This window comes from Ursus arctos, unplaced genomic scaffold (assembly GCF_023065955.2).
Source record: "Ursus arctos isolate Adak ecotype North America unplaced genomic scaffold, UrsArc2.0 scaffold_13, whole genome shotgun sequence".
Lineage (NCBI taxonomy): Eukaryota > Metazoa > Chordata > Mammalia > Carnivora > Ursidae > Ursus > Ursus arctos.
In genome coordinates this window covers 43,019,005-43,041,511 of record NW_026622797.1, presented here as the reverse complement: position 1 = coordinate 43,041,511, position 22,507 = coordinate 43,019,005, and the positions used below count along the sequence as shown (strand labels likewise).

At 37.9% G+C, this 22,507-nt stretch overlaps 1 protein-coding gene across 1 annotated transcript in view; it reads left to right on the top strand.

Moving 5' to 3' along the window:
• NUS1 (NUS1 dehydrodolichyl diphosphate synthase subunit) overlaps positions 1-20,556 on the top strand; it is a 28,287-nt gene extending 7,731 nt beyond the window's left edge. The window contains exons 2-5 of the mRNA XM_026504694.4: positions 5,707-5,832; positions 6,748-6,897; positions 12,768-12,867; positions 17,752-20,556. Coding sequence (XP_026360479.2) covers positions 5,707-5,832; positions 6,748-6,897; positions 12,768-12,867; positions 17,752-17,842 — 467 coding nt within the window. The 3' untranslated portion in view covers positions 17,843-20,556. The remainder of the gene's footprint in view (positions 1-5,706; positions 5,833-6,747; positions 6,898-12,767; positions 12,868-17,751) is intronic.
• The last annotated feature ends 1,951 nt before the right edge of the window (positions 20,557-22,507 follow it).

Sequence of the window (22,507 nt, the reverse complement as noted above, 5' to 3'; positions counted from 1 at the left end):
CCTGTCTTGTTCTCTGTCCCTTCTGAGCCTTCTGGCTTCTCTTCATTTGTTCCACTTTTAAATGTTGGGGTGTCCTAGAGTTTTGTGTTGCTTGTATGTATGTATCCCGTTGTCATTCTCTTGTTCATTCTGTCTCCTAGGTCAAGGGTCAACAAGCTTTTTCTTAAAGGTCCAACTAGTAAATATTTTAGGCCTAGTGGCTTAGAGGTCCCTATTATAACTCCTCAATTCTGCCAGTGAGGCCAAAAAACAGTCATAAATGAGTGGGTGTGACTGTAGTTTGCTGACCCCTGTCCCAGGTGATGTCTCCACTCTTATCACTTTAGATATCCTTTAAATGCTCCTACCCAGATTTGTACCTCTAGTCCTGATCTCTCCCATAATTCCAGACTCCTGTATCCAACTCACTGCCTAATAGGTTCACCTTTATTTGACATCACAGATACTTAACATGTCCAAAATAGTACTCTTGAGTTTCCCCCTCACCCCAGACCTGTTTCTCTAGTTTTTCTTATCTTAAAAAAATACTAGTACTGGCGCGCCTGGGTGGCTCAGTCGTTAAGCGTCTGCCTTCGGCTCAGGGCGTGATTCCAGAGTCCTGGGATCGAGCCCCACATCAGGCTCCTCTGCTGGGAGCCTGCTTCTTCCTCTCCCACTCCCCCTGCTTGTGTTCCCTCTCTCGCTGGCTGTCTCTCTCTCTGTCAAATAAATAAATAAAATCTTTAAAAAAAAAAAATACTAGTACCTTCCAGCCAATTGCTCAACTAAAAACTTAGATGTCCTCTGTGAGTCTCTTACATCATATTCTACCTGTAATGTATCAGCAGGCCTCTTTGGCCTTACTTCTAGAATATGTTTCAAATTGGACACTTCTTTTAGTTGTCCATTACAGCCACCTAAGTTTGAGTTATTATCTTTCACCTGGATTATTGCTGTAGCCACCTGATCGGTCTTTTATATTCTGGCTCCTGTATAATCCATTCTTTACTTACCAGCAAGGTGATCTTTTTTTGTTAACATCATTTGAACTCTGAATAAAACCTTCCAACAGCTTCCCATCGTACTTGGAATGTTTTCTTAGCTCATTACTAAGGCCCTCAGACCCCTTTGTATTGCACTTTTGCCTACATCTCTGTCTGACCTCATAATGCTCTTCCACTCCACTTAATTTCTGTGTTCACCAGTTATACCGGCATTTTTCTTTTCCTTGAATATGATGAAAACCTAAATGCTGAGAGAATATGCAGTAGCTATAGTAGTAATGATCTCAATTCTGAAAGTATTGATTTTTGTCTTTTGAGAGCTGAACAAAATAGCAAAGACTTTTTTGTTACATAATGCATTGTTATAATAATCATGAGATTAGCACTAAGGAAGGATGCATGTTACACAAGTGAAAAAAACAGGGTACACAATTGCATGATCATATAAACCAGGATTACACATGCATGATCATATAAACCAGAATATAAAAGACTAGGAAATACTAAAAACTGGAAGTGTTATGATGGTAAGGTTGGGGACATTCAGTTTAGGATGAATGGTTAGGGGACGTTACCTTACTTTGTTGACTTAACGTTGAGCGTTGTAAGTAGATTTGAATACTAGAATTTAAAATAGATATTTCTTAAGACTATAAAAAGTTTACATTTGGCCTCCGAAGTGCACAGCTAATGTTTATCAAATACCAAAAACATTGGAGCCTTTCTGAGATCCAGTTTTACTGGCATAATATTTTGGGTTTTTATGGAAATTATAGATGTGCATATGTGTGTTTCTAAAAATAGTTCTTTCATATATCTCTTCTATTTACATGTAGTTTGCACTTAGGAATTTGAGAGTACATGAGATATACTTGTAGAGCAACAGAACATAATATAAACTTCTTTAAATTATTATTATAAAAACTTATTTTAGATTCCTAAATCATTCTTATTAAATCATTCTTAAAGAATTTAAATAACTGTTAGTCCTGTGAAACCTTCTTAAAAGCCTTTTAAAAAAGAGCTCTAGTCGTAGTTTTTTTTTTTTTCAGAAAATGCTGCCTACTTGTAAAAAGGGTAGTTGTATATATTTAATAGAGTTCAACTTTGGAGGAGGGGAATTCAAAATGTAATGAGTATATTAGTAAAGTGGGTTTGGCATTGTGAGTTTATCAATGTTAGAAATAGTTACTGAACTGAACAAGTAGAATCCAAGAGACGTGGATTTCAGGCTGAAGTCTTAAAAGACTCTTGACCAAGGAAAATTGCTTGACCTTTTTGGGTCTATTTCCTCATCTGTAAAAAGATGGGATAAAATAATTATTTCAGCCTATTACTGAAGGATTCTGTAAGGTATAATTTTCTTAAAAATATATTTGCAATTGTTTTTCCCTTGGGTCAATTATTTCTGAATGAATGTGGTCCCAGCTTCCTTTTATATAAAATGACTTTTGTGATAGTTTCTTTTATTACAACATTTTGGCTTTTGTTGAGATTCTGTGAAGGCAAACAAGATGAATTATGATATGAAAAAAAGAACTCCATAAGTATAAATACTTGTGTAATATCATTTGTGTAATATACTATGATATTACTAGAGGAATTGCCTATCTTAGTCAAAGGCACTCTTACATCTTGTTGGATTTCTTGAAATCACATGAAATATGTGTGGGTATACTTTGAGTCCTGAAGAAAATTTTAAGTTGATAGTATTGCTTATAGGTAAGTGAGATAGGTACAGTATATAATCAAGATTTCTGGATGGGGCAAGCTGCGAGGTATCAGGAATCATTTTGCTGATACTGTACTTCGTCTATGTATTTAGCACTTCCCGGAAGCTATACTTGTATATTTGATTTCTCCATCCAGATCAGCCAAGACAAAGGTTGTGTTTAAAATAACTTTATGAACATCTTTATAAAAGATACTTTGTAACTGTACCTCTATAATCTTCCTTTTTAACAGAATTTCTGCCTGTGTGCATTAAGGAAGTGCCTGCTTTTATTTTGAGAGGTTCCTGGAAACTTCTTAAAAATTCCATTCAGTGACATGTCCATTTAGGTTTTGTTAGGTGGCACTTTGTGCACTGATAATTCAGTTTATTAAATAAACGTTGAACTCCTGCTGTGTGGAAGGTGCCTTAGGGGAAAAGAGATGAGTAAGACCCAAGTTCATAAGTAAGACTACAGTTCAGTAGGGGGATTAAGTTATAATTATAATAAAAAGTAGAATATTACTTATTATGGAGTTTGAAGGGAGCGAGGGTGAGTCCGAGGAGAAATGGGGCATATCTGGCTGGGGGATTGGGAAGGGCTTCTTGAGAGAAAGTGACATTTTAGCTGGTCTATGAAGAGTTTTAGTAGGTGTGGGGCTGGGAAAGTAATCTAAAGGATGGAGGTTGGACTCACATCATATGTTTTGGGGGGGAACATAAGCCACAGCCTTAGCCTCCTGCTCTCCCCCATATGTGCTTCCTTACCTTTGGAGATCTTATTTCTCACTTCTTGTGTGTATGTTTGACTTTCACCTTGAGGAGGATGACTCCCAAATGTATGTCTCCATCTCCATCCTCCCTCTTGTGTTAGGTTATCTTCCCAACCCCGCCCCTGTAGTATTCTCCTAATTTTTCATGGGCCAGCTGAAATGTCATGTACCCTAAAGAGGTCTTTTGAAGTCCCCCAGCCAGTGTCTGACCTGTTGTCTTCTTTCAGCAGACATTGTTGAGTGTTTGTTGTGTGCCAGGTACTGTGCTGGCCCCTGGTGAGCAGAACAGTTAAGGTTTCTACCCACGTGGTACTTACATGACCTCTTTTGAATGTCATTCCCTCATGTGTCTTAATCACTTTTTCAGTACCCCCTGCCTAAATATTCTATCATCAGCTGTCTAAAACTAAGCTTATTTTCCTGCAAACCAGTTCTCTGCTAGAATTTCCCCACTTTAAAAGTTATTATTTTCTATTAGCTAGGATTAAAGCCGTGGAATTTTCTGTGTTCACCTCTAATTAAGTCATGCTCTTCATTCTCTCAGTTTTTTTATAATGAACTCCTTCCATTGCTTCTTCAAGTTATGAGTACTCTCCTGCCTGACTTTCTCTGTAGTGTTGTCAGGTTATTTTCCTAAAGTTATAAATTTCCACCATTCCCACATTGCTTAGAAATTGTTGGTTGCCTGTTTGGTAGACAACATGAAATGAAAATTAGGTCTGTCCCCTTTTCTTAAATCCTTTGCACCGGCAACATTTGTCTGTCTTTTGAGTATTCAGTATTTTTTCTTAAGAACAGTATCCTCTCCATTTTCTTTAAGTTGCTCAAGTCAGCTCAGCTCAAGTCTTGCTTGTTTTACAAAGCCTTTCCCTACTGAATAAAGGAGACTGCTGTTACACATATACCACCAAGTTGACATGTGTATATAGCAGATTCTGTGTTATTTCATGTATATTTATTGTGTTCTCTCTCCCAGTTAATCTTTGAAGTGCTTTAAAGTCAAATCTGACTGAGAGTGCAGAGTAGGAACACTTGATAAAGGTTAAAAAGCCAATGGCCCCTGGAAAGCTGCCCCTCTGAAAACAGCTAAAAACTTGTCAACTTGTTTTTAGAGCTCCCTTATATTAAACTTCTGTCACATCTTTCTCAATGATTATTAATTATCTAATAATCTAATAATTAAAAGTTTTAACTTTTCTGTGCACAGTTGAAGGATCAAACACAGTTTTATGTAGTATATTTTCCATGCTTTGAATTTACTAAATTTTGGTTTTGTTACTTTTGTGTATTCTCTCTACATTTTACATAATTTGTACTAGTTCCTCTTATCATTAAAAAAACAAATCAAGGGGCGCCTGGGTGGCTCAGTCAGTTAAGCGTCGTCTTTGGCTTAGGTCATGATCCCAGGGTCCTGGGATCAAATCCTGCATCAGGCCATCTGCTCAGCGGGGAGCCTGCTTCTTCCTCTCCATTGTCGCCCCTATGCCCACTTGTGATCGATCTCTCTCTCTGTCAGATAAATAAATAAAATCTTAAAAAAAAAAAAAAAGAATCAAGGGGCACGTGGGTGGCGCAGTTGGTTGGGCGTCTGACTCTTGATTTTAGCTCAGGTTGTGATCTCAGGGTTGTGGGATTAAGCCGACGTTGGGCTCCACGCTATGCCCAGAGTCTTCTTGAGACTCCCCCTCTGCCCCTCTCCCTGCGTGCACTCAGGCTCTCTCTCAAATAAATAAAAATCATAAAAAAAAAAACCTAATCAGATTAAGGTAATAGTGTTGAATGCACGTAGTGGATCTGCAAGGAAAGTTCATTGGACTAGGAGTCAGGAAGATAAGGGCTCTAGATCACTGCTGCAGTTTTTAAATTCTAGGACAAGTCTCTTCAGGACTTTGGGTCTCAGTTTCTTAATCTGTAAATTAAGGTTTCAAGTAAACGATTTCTTAAAATGTCTTTCTCAGTCTAATTTTATCATATTCATACAGACTCTAAGTAATCACCCTGTCCTTTTCTTTTCTTTTTTCTTTTTTTTTTTTTAAACATTAGCCTGACTCCAGACTCTTGTGTTAACAAAATTTTGTTGTGTTTTTCTTTTAGATTCTAGTTAGGTTCAGTCAGTCACTGCTTCATTTGGCATTTGTTCAGTTCTGGGAGTAGTGTTGTTTTCACAACAAATATCCATTAATTGTTGAAGAGGATAAGTTAACCTAGATGGGATTTACTTGCTTTTTTTCTTTTTAAGGTATTTTCAAAAGAAATAATTCCAGATTGATGGATGAAATTTTAAAACAACAGCAGGAACTTCTGGGCTTAGATTGTTCGAAATACTCACCAGAGTTTGCAAATAGTAATGACAAAGATGATCAAGGTAAGCATGAGTGTAAAATTGAGTATCTAACTTACGCAGATATGTTTTGTATTTCAAGGCAAATTCTATCACTTGTTCATTCATTTTGCCCTGTAGGTCTTTATTGTCACCATCTTTAATCATCAGATTTAGACTTTTCTTTCTTCATCGTGTTCAAAGATGATTTTCAGAAAAAATAAAATTATGATTTTCATAGATACCAAAAAAAAAAAAACACATGTTAAAGATTTTATTTAACTCATAAACCACCAGGAACCAGGCAGATTTTGTAACCAGTTCAAAAAAGAGTCCAGAGAGTGGACACACAGATCAGGAATACTGAAATGACTATGTAAATGGAGGCAAAACTGGTTTTTCTATGTGGTCACAGATAAGATAATTGAACCTCTACCAGACGAGAGAGAATTTGCATGTCGATAAATAAGAATTTGGCATTGCTGTCAGTTACCTAGAATCCTGTCAGTTATAAAATAGGTCCCTTAGAGTCAGAGTCTGATAAGGTGGACAATACCTATTCCACTGAAACACATTGTTTTCCCTACAGTCTTCATTTTGATCTTCTCTCATGTTATTGCCAACTGTACTATGATTGTAGATGACATTTTAAATGAGTGAAAATTGTAAACTAGCCTATAATTCCTATTTTCTAGAGGATTCATTCAGAGATAACAAAGGTCTCTGAGCACTCTAAAAGGAAGGCAGTGTATATATATACACAAATGTGATGTGTGAGGCCTTTTAGAGGAGAGTAGATAGGTATGTTTTGATATTGAATTTGAAGGACTTAAATGATTCTTGTTTACTATAAGAACTATACTTTTATTTTAGTCTTAACTTAATATTTCTTGAAACAGATTTTGAAATATGTCTGGAACAGGATGTTTTATTTAATAACTTGTTTGTTTTTTCCTCCAGTTTTAAATTGCCATTCGGCAGTGAAGGTGCTCTCCCCAGAAGATGGAAAAGCAGATATTGTGAGAGCTGCTCAGGACTTTTGCCAATTAGTAGCCCAGCAGCAAAAGAAATCCACAGATTTGGATGTAGACATGTTCAATAGTTTACTTAGTAAGTCGTGTGTGTGTGTTTATAGTTTTGTCCCACCAGGGTATAGTATGAAGGAGAACATCTAGGTTCCATTTGCACGATAAAGCGTGATTTTGTTGTTGTTATGCTTGTAATGTTTCTGAAATTTTAAAGACCCACACGTGAAAATGGTTTTGAGATAATGAAATTTGTAGTCAACTCACTTGCATGAGGACTTACTGGTAAAGGAGAGGATATGAGAGGATTTGGGGAGGAAGTGATGACTATTCTTGAATATATTGTTGTCAGCCTTCTTCTGGATTCTTTCCTATACCATCAGTGAGTTCTCCAGTTCTCCAGACACCACATGGGTGTCCAGCAATTCATTTCACTTCTGATGCTAACTTCCCAGAGTCCATGTTTGGTTCTCCAGGTTTAAAGGCTCCGTCCCACAAGACTGCGCCCGCTTCAGATGCCAGGTGCAGTTCTCAGCCACCTGTACTGGCCACCTGTGCAGGCCACCTGATCAGCTGCCTATAAATAGGGGGTTCCCATGATTCTCTCCTAAGATCTGCTCATTTGCTAGAATGGCTCACAGACCTCAGGAGGGAACTTTACTTCTGTTTACCAGTTGATTGGAAAGGCTCCAGCTCAGGAGTGGTCCAGGGTAAGAGAGGCTAAGGCAAGGTCTCGGCAGGGGCGGGTGCAGTCATCTTCCGTGCCTTCTCTGGGCGAGTCATCCTCTCAGCGCCTCATTGTGTTCACCAACCTGGAAGCTTTCAGAACTCTGTCTTTTAGGGGTTTTTATGGAGGTGCCTTTATGTTAGCCTGATTGATTAAATCAGTGCCTATTAGGGTTTGAACTCCGTCTCTGCTTCTTTTCCCCTCCCTACCTGGAGGTTGGAAGGGAGGGCTGAAAGTTTCAACCTTCTTTTTTTTTTTTTTTTAAAGATTTTATTTATTTATTCGACAGAGTTAGAGACAGCTAGCGAGAGAGGGAACACAAGCAGGGGGAGTGGGAGAGGAAGAAGCAGGCTCATAGCAGAGGAGCCTGATGTGGGGCTCGATCCCAGAACGCCGGGGTCACGCCCTGAGCCAAAGGCAGACGCTTAACTGCTGTGCCACCCAGGAACCCCTGAAAGTTTCAACCTTCTATTCATGTGATTGGTTTCTCTGGCAACTGGCTCCCGTCCTAAAGCTGTGTATAGGTCTAGAGGCCCACCAAGAGTCATCATTAACATAAACTCCGGTATGGTGGAAGGGGGCTTATTATGAAAAATACTCCTCTCACTCCTATCATTCAGGAAATTGTGAGGATTTTAGGAACTCTGTGCCAGGAACCTGGACAGGGACCAAATATATATTCTTTATTATATTACAATATCATACTCCTCTCACTGTGTCTTTTTAGTTTGACCTCTCTGTTAAGTTTGAATTTAACAGCTATTTAGGAGGCATTCCCAGAAAATATTCTTATTCATCGCTCTATTTTTAGTATTCTTTCTATTATGTGATACCAGATATATTCACTATATTTTTCATGTTGTACCAAGTGTAACATTATATGTTTTTTTTCCCTTTATTTATAAAAAAGTCTTTAATTTGCTTATTCTCTCTGGAGCCCCCTAGGAACTTTTTGCCTTAACTTTATGGTCCTTCTTCTTACTGGCATTATCCTTGGTCCTTTTGAAGAAAGGCAGTACTTTAGAGTTCATGTCCATTGGTAGCTTCTGTAGTCATACAATTTTAGACATATATTTTCTGTTCATTCACATAGAGTTTCCATTTACCTTACTCATTAATCATGCATTTTCTAACTCATTCATTTGACTCTCCATTCTTTTTTTTTTCATTTTCTTTTCTTTTTTTTTAATAATATTTTTTTATTATATTATGTTAGTCACCATACAGTACATCCCTAGTTTTTGATGTAAGGTTCCATGATTCATTACTTGCGTATAACACCCAGTGCTCCATGCAATATGTGCCCTCCTTAATACCCATCACCAGCTTATACCATTCCCCTACCCCCCTCCCCTCTGAAGCCCTCAGTTTGTTTCCCAGAGTCCATAGTCTCTGGCCATGTGGTCTCAACTAACTCCTGATTTTCACTGACTACTCACTTCTTCCCCTACTCTACTATCCTCTTCTCTCTTATTGCCTGTTGTGTTCAGTATTCAGGCTGAATGAATAGACTTAAAATAGACCATTGTAGGGGTTATTGTAGGTTATTGGAGTGTTGACTGTTTCCTGGATTCTGTAAGGCCTCAACCAGAGAGTAATTTATGAGGGTGTTCTGAAAAGGATGCAGGGACCAAAGGTGGTCCTTCAGGTAGCCTGTGGAGACGTGCTAAAGTGTTGAGGCCATGTTTTGTCTTCAGGGGTAGTAAATCCACAATAAGTGAAAATGTACACAGTCCATAAGTTAACTTACTAATCCAACAGAAGCAAACCCTCTGACTCCTGTCACCCCAGAAGTTCTCTTGTGACTGCAGTTAATCACCATTCCTACTCCAGCACAAGGCAACTACGTATCTACTTTTTGACTATATTTTTGTCTTTTCTAGAAATTATATATAAATGGAATCATATATAGAATTTAATGTCTTGCTTTGTTTCTTTGGCATATTATTAAGGTTCATCACGTTGCATGTATTAGTAGTTCATTACTTTTTGTTGGTGAATAGTATTCAGTTTTATGATTGTACATTTTGTCGATCCGCTGATCAGTTGATGTACATTAGGTTTGTTTGAATAATGCTTGTGACCATTCACATACAAGTCTTTGTGCAGACATGTTGTCCTTTCTTTGGTACATAGCTAATAGTGGAGTTGCTAGATTGTGCAGTGAGTGAATGTTTAACGTTTAAGAAATTGCCAAACTATTTTCCAAAGAGGCTATCCTATTTTTACATTCCACCAGCAACGTAGAGGAGTCTAGATTCTTCAAATTCTTACCAGGGCTTAGTATTGTCAGTTTGTGTGTGTGTGTGTGTGTGTGTGTGTTTAATTTTAACCATTCTAGGGGGTGTGTAATAGTATCTCATTGTGGTTTTAATTAACATTTTCCTAATGACTAATGACATTGAACTTTTTTCATGTGCTAATTTGTCATCTGTATCTTCTTTGGTGAAGAATCTGTTCAAAACATTCTGCCTATTTTTAATGGGTAGTTTGTTGCCTTATTGAGTTTTAAGAGGTCTTTATATATTTTGGTACACATCTTTTTTCAGTAGTAAGGTATGATTTATGAATGAATACTTCCTCACAATCCATGGCTTACTTTTTTTTCTTAATAGTTCTTTTAAAGTGTTTAATCTTTAAGAAATCCAATTTATCATTTTTTTTCCTTTTCTGGATCACACATTTGGTGTCATATTTAAGTAATCTTTGCCTAACCCAGAGTCACAGTTCTTTTCTTCTAGATTTTTATCACTTTGGCTGTTAAGTTTAAATCTGTAATCCACTTCAACTTAGTTTTTGTGAATGGTGTGAGGTAAACCAAAGCAGTTGTTCTTCTACCACCATTTTTTTTCTCTCTTGAGTTACTGTGACTCCTCTGTTGAAACTCAGTTTACCATAAATCCTTGAGTTTATTTCTGTACTTCTTATTCTGTTCCATTGGACTGTATTGTCTGTCCTTCAAATGCCACACTATCTTGATTACTGAAGCACCTACTATGGTAAGCTTTGGCGTCATGTAGGGTAAGTCTTTCAACTTTGATTTTCTTTTTCAGAGTTAAACAACTTTGGCTACTTTCATTTTCATGTAAATTTGTTGGTTTTTTAATATTGATTTTGTATCTTGCCACCTTGCTGAAATTCATTTAATAGTTCTGGTAGTTCATTTTACAGAGGCTTAAGATTTTTTAAATACAAGAACATGTTTTCTGTGTATAAAGAAAACAACTGCTATCTCTGCTCAAATTTTCTATTTTTAATTTTATTTTTTAGTCTGACTGCCTGTGTCTGTCTAGTTTTATGTGTCAGACAATGATATGCACACTGATTGTGCTCAAACCCTGAAGTTTGTAAGGCTTCCTTGGTCTCTGTGTGATGTGAGAGTGCATTCAGAGTTGCCACCAGTTCTCAAGTCTTCTTGGTGGTTCCTTTTCAGTGGGCTTTCTTGCTGCCCTCTTCCCTTGCCCTCTTTCCTTCTTTGCATGTGTGGAGTTCCCTGGTCAGCCATGGATGTGTGGAGAGCTAATCTCAGCCCTTGTTTCTGGGATCTTCCTGGTAAATTTCTGACCATTACACTGCTTGTCCTCACTGGGACTACAGCATCAGGCTAACAGGCTGTGGATTTTCCTCATTTGTTCACTTTTGAGTTTGCCGCTCTTAGCTGGCAAAACCCTGCGTTTTCATCACTGCCCCCTCTCTCTGGCCCCAAATCTCCAGTTCCAAATTGAGTCCATATCTTTTGGCTACAAGCAGCAAATCTGCTAGTTTTGCTCTCAGCTTCATGCTGGTAAAACTGTAGTTCTCCGTTTGTTTGGGGGTAGAGGCATGGGGTAACAGGACTATTCCCAGGCAGGAGAGACAAAGACCCTTACCACTGTTCTTACCTGAACCTCTGTCTGGTGTTTCATCTTTTTTTCTCTCTTGTTATTAAAAGAATAACTGTCTGCTGCTGGCCAGTATCCAGTGCCCTTAAATGTTTGGTTTTGTCCAGTTTAATATGTGTTTCTTTGTGGGGAGTATTCATCACCTTCACACCACCATTAGCGAGAAGTTCCTTCTTGCCATTTTTGATTGATTGATTGACTGATTGATTTTAACTAAAGAGAATTTGCTTTTTACCAGGCCGAGGAATATATTTTCTTTCTTTCTTTTTTTTTTTTTTTTTAAAGATTTTATTTATTTGACAGAGATAGAGACAGCCAGCGAGAGAGGGAACACAAGCAGGGGGAGTGGGAGAGGAAGAAGCAGGCTCATAGCAGAGGAGCCTGATGTGGGGCTCGATCCCATAACGCCGGGATCACGCCCTGAGCCGAAGGCAGACGCTCAACTGCTGTGCCACCCAGGCGCCCCCGAGGAATATATTTTCTTCTTAGTCTCCTTACTTTACCAGTGTGGACTTTAAAGAGACTTTGTTATGGAAATAATTCTTTATTTCTGCTGGATGGGCCTGTCTAATCTAGTCTCCTTATTTAACAAATTGAAAGAACTAAGCCCTGGGGAGGTTGTGTGACCAAAAGTTAGTGGCAAAACTGAAGTTATTAGAAACTGTTAGGGCCTGGGTCTCTTGGATTATAGCATCTTTTGTGTTCTACCAGTGACTATTTTAATATTTATTTTACTTTATTTTTTAAGTAGTTGCACTATCCTTATCCCGTCTTTTTCTCAAACCAGGTCTTGTATGGAAACCAGTTTGTGAGACCAAATGGCCATGCCTTTGTTGAGGCAGGTATATGGTGTTTTCCCTCCCTAGGCAGGGACTCTGGAGAAAACATTTATACTGGATAGCTAGGAGTTGGTCTTTCTAGGTCCTTAGCTATAAAACGAGGGGTATTGGGGAAGGGAGGATAGTAGTTACTTTTATAGTTCCTTTTCATCTCTGAAGTTATATGATTCTATGAACATAGTGATTCTATAAGCATTTGTGCCCCTAAAGCAGTGTGGTTCCCAGAATGCCAGGAGAACTCTTATGTTGAAAGGGTTTAGAATGGGAGTGGGCGCCCTTCTTATCGGGTAATCAGTTAAATGGTCTTTAGAAAAACGTTGACATATGGAAATAACACAGATATCTTAAAGTATATGTTGGGCAGTGAGGTGGGGGTTGGAAACATACAGATGAACCTTCTGAAGGAAACATACTCAGAGCTTAAAAAGCCAATTTGATTAAAAGATTTTGCCCTTGGTCATTTTATTTGTAAGTAATGCATGTTAAATTCCTGTGTATTTCTTTTAAGGTTCAGCTGGTTTTCCTGATCCTGATTTAGTATTGAAGTTTGGTCCTGTGGACAGCACGTTAGGCTTTCTTCCCTGGCACATCAGATTGACTGAGATTATGTAAGTAATTAAAGTGTACTGACTTTGGTTCAATTCAAGTGTTTCTCGAGCCTAGCACTGTACTAGGTATGGTGAGAATTCCCAAAGACTAAAGAGTACTTGTCCTTTCCCTCAGGTATTTCACAGTATCAGTGGTAAGATAAAGACATATATAAATGACTCAGACACAAGAGAGTATGGTTGTACAAGTATTTGACATTGATACAGATTGTCATAGGAGACCAGAAGTGAGGGATACCTCTGGGGGCCAGAGTTGTTGGTTTTGCAAAAAAGATGTGACTTGCTCTGGGGCATGTAAAATGGATAGCATTTTTATAATTAGAGAAAAAAGTAAGTGTAGGGGATGATGGACAGGGAAAGAAAGAAGATCTGGGAGGTGAGGAATGAATATCTCATTTTTTTTAAATGATTTTTTATTATGTTAGTCACCATACAGTACATCCCTGGTTTTTGATGTAAAGTTCGACGTTTCATTAGTTCCGTATAACACCCAGTGCACCATGCAATACGTGCCCTCCTTACTACCCATCACTAGCCTATCCCATTCCCCCACCCCCCACCCCTCTGAAACCCTCAGTTTGTTTCTCAGAGTCTATAGTCTCTCATGCTTCGTTCCCCTTTCTGATTACCCTCCCTTTCTTTATCACTTTCTTGCCCTACCGATCTTCCTAGTTCTTGTGTTCCATAGATGAGAGAAATCATATGATAATTGTCTTTCTCTGCTTGACTTATTTCACTTAGCATTATCTCCTCCAGTGCCGTCCATGTTGTAGCAAATGTTGAGAACTCGTTCTTTCTGATAGCTGAGTAATATTCCATTGTATATATGGAACACAACTTCTTAATCCAGTCATCTGTTGAAGGGCATCTCGGCTCCTTCCACGATTTAGCTATTGTGGACAATGCTGCTATGAACATTGGGGTGCATATGGCCCTTCTCTTCACTACGTCTGTATCTTTGGGGTAAATACCCAGTAGTACAATGGCTGGATCATAGGGTAGCTCAATTTTTAACTTTTTAAGGGACCTCCACACTGTTTTCCAGAGTGGCTGTACCAACTTGCATTCCCACCAACAATGTAGGAGGGATCCCCTTTCTCCACATCCTCTCCAACCTTTGTTGTTTCTTGCCTTGTCAATTTTTGCCATTCTAACTGGCGTAAGGTGGTATCTCAGTGTGGTTTTGTTTTTTTTTTTTAAGATTTTATTTATTTATTGGACAGAAATAGACAGCCAGTGAGAGAGGGAACACAAGCAGGGGGAGTGGGAGAGGAAGAAGCAGGCTCATAGCAGAAGAGCCTGATGTGGGGCTCGATCCCATAAAGCCGGGTTCACGCCCTGAGCCGAAGGCAGACGCTTAACCGCTGTGCCACCCAGGCGCCCCCTCAGTGTGGTTTTGATTTGAATTTCCCTGATGGCTAATGATTTTGAACATTTTTTCATGTGTCTGTTAGCCATTTGTATGTCATCATTGGAAAGGTGTCTGTTCATATCTTCTGCCCATTTTATGATTTGTTTATTTGTTTCTCGTGCATTGAGTTTGAGAAGTTCTTTGTAGATCTTGGATACCAGTCTTTTATCTGTAGTATCATTTGCAAATATATTCTCCCATTCCGTGGGCTGCCTCTTAGTTTTTTTGACTGTTTCCTTGGCTGTGCAGAAGCTTTTTATCTTGATGAAGTCCCACAACTTCATTTTATCTTTTGTTTCTCTTGCCTTTGGGGATGTGTCATGAAAAAGGTTGCTTTGGCCGATGTCGTAGAGGTTGCTGCCTATGTTCTCTAGAATTTTGATGGATTCCTGTCTTACATCAAGGTCTTTCATCCATTTGGAGTTTATCTTTGTGTATGGTGTGAGAGAGTGGTCAAGTTTCTTTCTTTTGCATGTAGCTGTCCAGTTTTCCCAGCACCATTTATTGAAGAGACTGTCTTTTTTCCACCAGATGTTTTTTCCTGCTTTATCAAAGATTGGTTGCCCAAAGAGCCGAGGGTCCATTTCTGGGCTCTCTATTCTGTTCCATTGGTCTATGTGTCTGTTTTTGTGCCAGTACCATGCTGTCTTTGTGATCACACTTTGTAGTACAGCTCGAAATCCGGCATTGTGATGCCCCCAGCTTTGTTTTTCCTTTTCAACAATTTCTTGGCGATTTGGGGCCTTTTCTGGTTCTGAATATCTCATTTTTAAGAAATAGTGAGGGAACTGGCCATACCAGAGCAGAGACTTAGCATTATAGCATTAGATGGAACAGTGTGGGTGTTATGGGGGGAACCCTCGTGTGCAGTCAAAAGTGTGCATATAACTTGACTCCCCAAAAACTTAACTACTAATAGCCTACTTTTGGCTGGAAGCCTAACTGAATAGCAATTAATACAATTTTGTGTGTTGTATGTATTATATACTGTATTCTTACAATAAAGTCAGCTGGAGAAAAGAATGTTATTAAGAAAATTATAGTGAAGAGAAAATACACTTATAGTACTATACTGCATTTATCGAAAAATATCTGGGTGTAAGTGGACCCATGCAGTTCAAACCCATGTTGTTCAAGGGTGACCTCTGTAAGGTGAAAACAGATAATTTGGGAGTATTGATTCTGGGCAGGCTTTTAAATACCAGCACAAAGAATATGTATAACAGTTTAGACAGGAAGTAGGAAACACCGAGCCTGTGTACTAGAGTAGATTGGATTTGGGAAAGGATGAGGTAAAGAGACAAGTGAAAAGGCCGTTACCTATGATTTAGGGGTTCATACAGTGATGAGAATGAAATTGCTTATTTAGAACAGAGTTGGCCAAACTTTTTGTATGAAGCGCTAGGTGGTAACTGTTTTCAGGTAACTATGTGGGCCGTACAGTCTCAAAACTACTCCTCTCTGTTGCAGCCACTCAACATGGGTAGTGTAGCTAAGCGGCCAAAGACGGTCCGTAAACAAATGTGTGTGACTGTTGCAATACAACAGTATTCACAAAAACAGGTGGCAGGCTCGTGGGCTGTATTTGCTGACCCCTGATTTGATTTGATTTATTTTGTTTTAAAGATTTTATTTATTTATTTGACAGCGAGAGTACGCACACAAGCACACAAGCAGCGGGAGCAGCAGAGGAGAGGGAGAAGCAGGCTCCCCGCTGAGCAGACTAGAAAGTGAAGAGAACATTGATTTTTGAAGAGAAAATGTTGAATTCAAGGATAAGGTGATTTTGAGACCATAGTCTGTTTAGTGGAAACACTTAGGAGAGCAGATGAAGATGTAGAATAATTGGTCTGTGGATGAGAAGTCAAGGCAAAAGATGGATATTTGGAGATTGACAGTACCTAGGAAGTAGTAATAGTTGAACCTGTGAGAATAGAGGAACTATCTCAAGTGTATGTAGAAGAGCACAGTACCAAGGGGTCTTTTGGGCTTTAAAGAAATGCTTCAAGTTCAGGGGCGGACAGGGAAAAGGTTTGTCAAATCAAAAGGCAGAAAAGAACACAAAGCGTGGTAGAGTCAGAAAGAGCTGTAAATCATATGGTCCTACCTCCTTGTTTTATAGGTGAGGAAAAGGGAGAAGAGGCATTGCTCTTATTATTGCTTGTAAGAAAGTGGAATTAGAACCCGCATCTCCGTACTCCGGGTTTCCGTATGAGGGGTGTGTGTTTCTCTCGTTTCTTTTTCTCCAGGTGTTTTCTGAGTTTGATTTCACGGGCCTTTTAGGTTGGGCTCCAAGAAAGGTAGCAGTGATCTGTGGTGAGGTTGAACGTATCACTGCAGTAGAGTGAATAGGATAAAAGATTGAGGGCAGAGGTTATTCAGAAATAAGGAAATGGAGGGAAAGGAGACTTCTTTCAGAATTTTGGGCATTTAAAGGAAAGGAAAAAATTATAAGTCAATTGTATTTCAGTAAAGCTAGGGAGGGGAAAAGGAAGGATAAAGAAAGCATAGCTATGAGTACCACAGGGTCAGGCCAGGAGTTCATTCATGGTAGGTTTGCTCAGTCTTTTTTTTGTGGTGCGTGTGACTGGAACTCTGAATGTGGCTTGTACTCTGACGACCAGGTGTTTGGCTCTGGTACAGTTTGGAATTTCCAAAGCCTCATAATAAAACTGTATAAATTAGAGAATTGTTTGTGTTAATTATTGAAAATTATATTAAGTTTTTAAAATACTTGAAGGGGAACCCTCTGGCTGTACGTTCATGCTGCCTTTAAAGTGTTTGTTGTCACATGACACTGTAATTGCCTCCTCAAGCAATTAGAACTGGCAGAGATAAATATTCATTCATTGGTTGCTCACCACGTGCCTTTAACATACAGTCGTAGGAGGGTGCTGTGCTCTTCTGCCAGGGCTAAGCCTGGCTTTCATAGACTGTTCAAGTAGTACTGGCTTTACTCTGACAGAAAAGAGTTTGTGTGGTTTTTTTTTTTTTTTTTTTTTTTTAGATTTTATTTATGTATTAGAGAGAGAGAGAGAGCATGAGCAAGGAGAGAGGGGCAGAAGGAGAAGTAGACTCTCAGCGGGGCTTGATCCCAGGACTCCGGGATCGTGACCTGAGCCACCCTGGTGCCCGCCAGAAAGGAGTTCTTAAAATGAATTTGAGTGAGATTCTTTATAAATAGAGCTCCAGTTTTGTATTAATTAAGACTTAGGCTTTAATATAGGTGCTGAATCTCTATGTCACTACAGGTTGCTCTTCCCTCTTTATGGAAAGAAAAAGAGATCGTCTTTTACTTAGACTGTTTCACAGTGAGTTTAGCAGTCATTTAATAGAAAAGGTTTGACCTACTCCATGCTTATAATTTACTTTCTTCTGTTCGTAACCTCTTTTGGGTTATTATCCTTCTGGTTCCCCCTCCAAATCACAGCATATCGTTTAATTGCCTTTTTTCCTCTGTGCTTTCTTTTCAGCTCTTTGCCTTCCCACCTGAACATCAGTTATGAGGACTTTTTCTCTGCCCTTCGTCAATATGCAGCCTGTGAACAGCGTCTGGGAAAGTAGTGATCCCTGGTTGTGTAATTTGATTTCAGGCTTTTGGAGAAAAGGACCCAAGTGACTCTGATGTTTACAAAGCGCCTATGAAACCCTGTACACACCTAGTTCATAATCCTCATAATTTATCAACAAACACAAAAAAGTGTCTTACTTGAGAGTAAGAGTATGTGTGAGTATGAGTGCGTGCGTGTGTGTGTGTGTGTCTGTGTGTGTGGAAATAAATTTATAAATGGGGGAAGTATTGGAGAAGGAAAGACGTGGGCCTGCAGTTTAAAAATAGCAGCAATGTTTTAGAAGTTGAAATTTCAGATTTCAAGGTTTCAGCCTCCACTACTTCCCTGTTTTTGTGGGGAGCAGAGGGGGTGACTAGAGCTATTTGGTTGTTTTGGGGGGAAGGGAATAATTTTTGTTCAGTCTTTCCTAGTGACCAAATTTAATTTTTAAGAATAATATATTGACTTATTAAATGGAACTGTTTTGAGTTTGAGGGATCTCCACAGGAATGGAGTTCTGTGATGGTCACATGTTAAAAGCTTAATCAGCTTTGGAGCAGAGGGCATACCTATGTTCGGATATCCGTCCATTTCCATCTCATTGTAGTTGAACAGTGTGACTTGCGAGTGTTGCTCTGGTGTCTGTGTTCTGGATTGTGAAGATCATCTGAAAAAGAACTCTCACTACATTGCAATGCAGAATTTAAAAAATTTAAATACTATATTAGTCAAAAAAAGGTGAAAAGGTGATAATCTTAAAAGTGAAGCTGGAAAATACCCTAAAATAGGAAAGAAAGTGTTTTCCTTTTTTGTTTGGTGGGCAGTGTGTGCCCAAAGTTGGTTTAAAAAATATTTCCATTAACTATTTTTATTTAAAATAAGCACTTGAGGGACGTTATCAAGGCAGCTCTTCAGAAGTAGTAACCTGTTCCTCTTTGGAATAGCACATTTTGGGCCATGTTAGTACCCAGGATTTTTACTCATTTTACTCAGTAAATCCGGACGGTGACTTTGCCTAAAAGATCTTTAAGTAAGATTGAGGCCTGTGTGGGTAATAAAATATCACCAAAGTCTACAAAAGTAATTAAAATTAATTTTACATGTTCTCTTTCATGACAGAGAATAGCACTGGTTCTGTTATTTTTTAAATGAATAAATGATTTTTCGATAGGTATTTAATATTTCTTCCCTCATTGCTGATCTTTGGACAGAAACCATTCTTTATATTTGATGGACTGTTTTCAGAAAAATCTTAAGTGTAAAATAGTTGTCTAAAACTGTATGTTTAGAATGGAGTAGCTTAAATACCAGGACTCAGAAGTCTGAAAAATAGCAAAGAACACTGGGTTTGGAAAGTGAGGTCTGAAGTTGCTTGTCATATTCTGAAGCTATGAAGAATAAATGTTTCCACTTTGGATTACAAAACCCCATTCATGATTTTTAAAAATTACACTTGAAATAAAACGATTAAACTAAATTTTGGTCCATTGACATTACTTTGCACTTCATAGTCCTTTGTACATTGTAAGACTTTTTTTTTTTTTAAGTCTTAATTTATTGCTGAAAGTTTTGTGTGAAACTGTAGCACATCTCTGAACTTTACTAGACCATTTCTGATTTCTGTCCCCCGTACTGTGATCCGTGTTCTATTGAGGCTTTTTTGCCTTAGTTTGGGACTGAATTTATGTCTTTTATAAACACGATATGTGTCTTTTATAAACATTCTGGAATATGTATGGCTTTAATGAATTAAATTTAATGGGCCTGATTGAAGTGAAGGGATTTAATATTTGTTAAAATGAAGTTAGTCAGATTACCCACTGGGATATAGCCAAAGCTGCTAAAAGTTTAATGGTTGAGTCTTTACACTTTTCTCCTTCCATTTCATAGCAATGTAGTATTTAGTATTACACATCAAAGTAAATCTATAACCTGTGACCTGAGTCTATTACAGTCCTAGGAAGAGACCCTTAAAGCAAGTTGCTAAGGATTCTGAATTCAGATACAGGCATTTCAGATACTTTTCTTCATGAATTTAACTGCTGGTATCAATCTCCACAACTTGATTGGCATTGGTCATTCTGTAATTCCTGCCAAAATCGTCACGAGTTACGCATCATCAGGGCTCTGCACTCCCAAGAAGAGCTGATAACCTTAAAGAGAACTGTTATTGGTCTTTATGTGCGCTCAAAGTGTTTGTCTTTACATTGTTTCTTCTTGACACTCCCCACAATGGAAAAATCAAATTAAACCGACTGTAAGGATGGCAGCTTGGAGCTTAGCAAACACTTGGAGTGTTTGAATTCCATTCCCAATTCTGGTTGTATTTTGTTTCTTAAAAACTGATTACTGTTATAACGAAGTTTGAAAGCTGCTTTTGATGTGAATAGCAAAATTCTAGTATATTGGGGCTAAGGCTTAAGAATACTTGTCTCTGAGAGAAAGCTGTTATGATGTTGATGAACAGTGCCAAATACACTGTGCGTATCTACAATTTAATCTTTGAATGTCTGTTACTTGATTAGCTCCCTCCTGCGTGATGGTACCCTGCATAGAGTCAAATCCTTGTGATGTTTTGTATGGCTGTAGACTTTGGCAACATGTAAATAATGTGTAAAGCAAGTTTTTATGATTGAGGAATCAAATTTATTGAATTTTATTATTGAAAGTTGAAACAACATGTATGAACAAAAACAATAAAAGAATATACTCTTTTCATGGACTATAGTATTATGTGAATGCTACATTTATTCTAAACATTTAGGGCCTGCAGAAATATACTGAGAAACTCATAAATAGATAGCAATACTGTTTTGGGGGGGTTTTTTGGATGGTATGTTCTTGATTGAAATATATTCTCATTTTTACCAGGTTAAACATTTGTAATCTTAATGGTATTTGCTTCTTGTTAGATAACAGCAAGATAAAATTCAGCTTTGCCATTGCTAGAGTTGTCAAAATTCCACAATAAAAATCTAAATTGATTTTTATTGAATATGGAAAGCCAAATTAAAAATGTATATGTGTACTCTTCTAAGAAATTTGACAGTCCTTGTTAAGCTAGAAAATAGAAAGGTAAGAACCCTGGTTTGTCTTACATTGCATAGAATATTCGCTTTCTATGTATCTAGTTACAAGACAGTTGACTTCTATGCATAATTTTTATCTGAAATCAGGATTTTCAAAGGGTACATTTTAACTTTGGTTAATAAGAAATGCATTTAACAAAAACTAGGAAGAGTTCAGTATAGTTTGAAATAAAACCCAGGAAATAAGATTAATGTCAGCAGTTGTCCAAGAATCCTACTTGATAGACCATAAACTGTGATAAAATTGGTGGGAAAAGGGAGTACAAAAAGAATTTTCTTACGGTTTTAAAAGAAACACACATTAATTGTAAAAAAAATAGAAAATTCAGAGAAGCAAAAGTAAAGGAAAATAATCTTTAATACCATCACTCATTGGTTACACTTTGGTGACAATCCTAGAATTTTTTTGTACTTATATTTGAAAAAATTGAATTCTACTGTAACAGGCTTAATAAAGAGATTCTTTTTAAGCCACAAACTATAAATTGAGAGTCTTGCCTTCTGTTCTGTATTTAGTTATTGTGTCTGGAAGTAAACAATTACATGAGCACATGAAAATAAAATGTTTGGAAGAAATTGAAGTCCACATTCAGTTACCCTTAATGAGTATTTAGCCTTGGTCCAAGTTCTTGTTTATACTCCTCTTTTTTCCCCTCCATCTGTCTTATAGAGATTCAGGACCTAAAAATAAATGTTAGCATCTGGATTCATACACACAGATGAGTGCAAAAAATAAAAATGAGATATACTCCCAGATCAGACTACTTGGGTCATCTGCTATTGACCATGTTTGTACTTTCCCATCAGCAGTAGTAATAATTTAAGTTGCTTTAATGAGGACAAGGAAAAAATAACGCTGTTTGGTTCAGAGAAGGAAAGCCTGAGCTAAATGAAAAGATTTGAATGTAGGTTAGTCATTAACAGCATAGTTGTACAGAGTATCTCATATTTCCATTCCGACGAAGATTGACTTAACTGCTACATCTTACGGATTTGGATTGATGAACACTTTATTTTTTTTTTAATAAATGTGTACTTTGCAGTGTTATTCCTTGGTAACTGTTACGCATATCTGCCTTAAATTTCTTATTTTTACAAAAAATAGAATGGAGAAGTAAATAGTGGTAATAGTAATCCACTGTTTTCACCAGAGAGGAACCAATATTTTAATTAGATTTCAGATATTTAGAAAATGGGGAATCAAGAAAAACGTGGGAGGTACTTAACTGGAGATGTTGACAGCATTTGTCTAGTGCTGAGGTTCTCAGCCGCAGTGACGACACCCCCCAGTGGACATTTGACAACAGCTGGAGACATTTTTGTCACAAGTAGGGGAATACTACTGGTACCAAGTAGAAAGAGGCCCAGCTCGGGGTGGCGATGCATGTCGTCCAAAAGGTGCTATAGCACAATTTTAAACAACCATTCGAGCTTGTTTAGATGTGAATCTATAAATCATGGTTTAGAGAAATGAAATAAACATTCACTTTTATGTGCATAATTGAAGCGTGTGAAATACACATATTAACTTTTTCCTACTTGTGAGTTCTAGCCATTATTTTCACATTTTCCCTTGACGTTTTGAGACA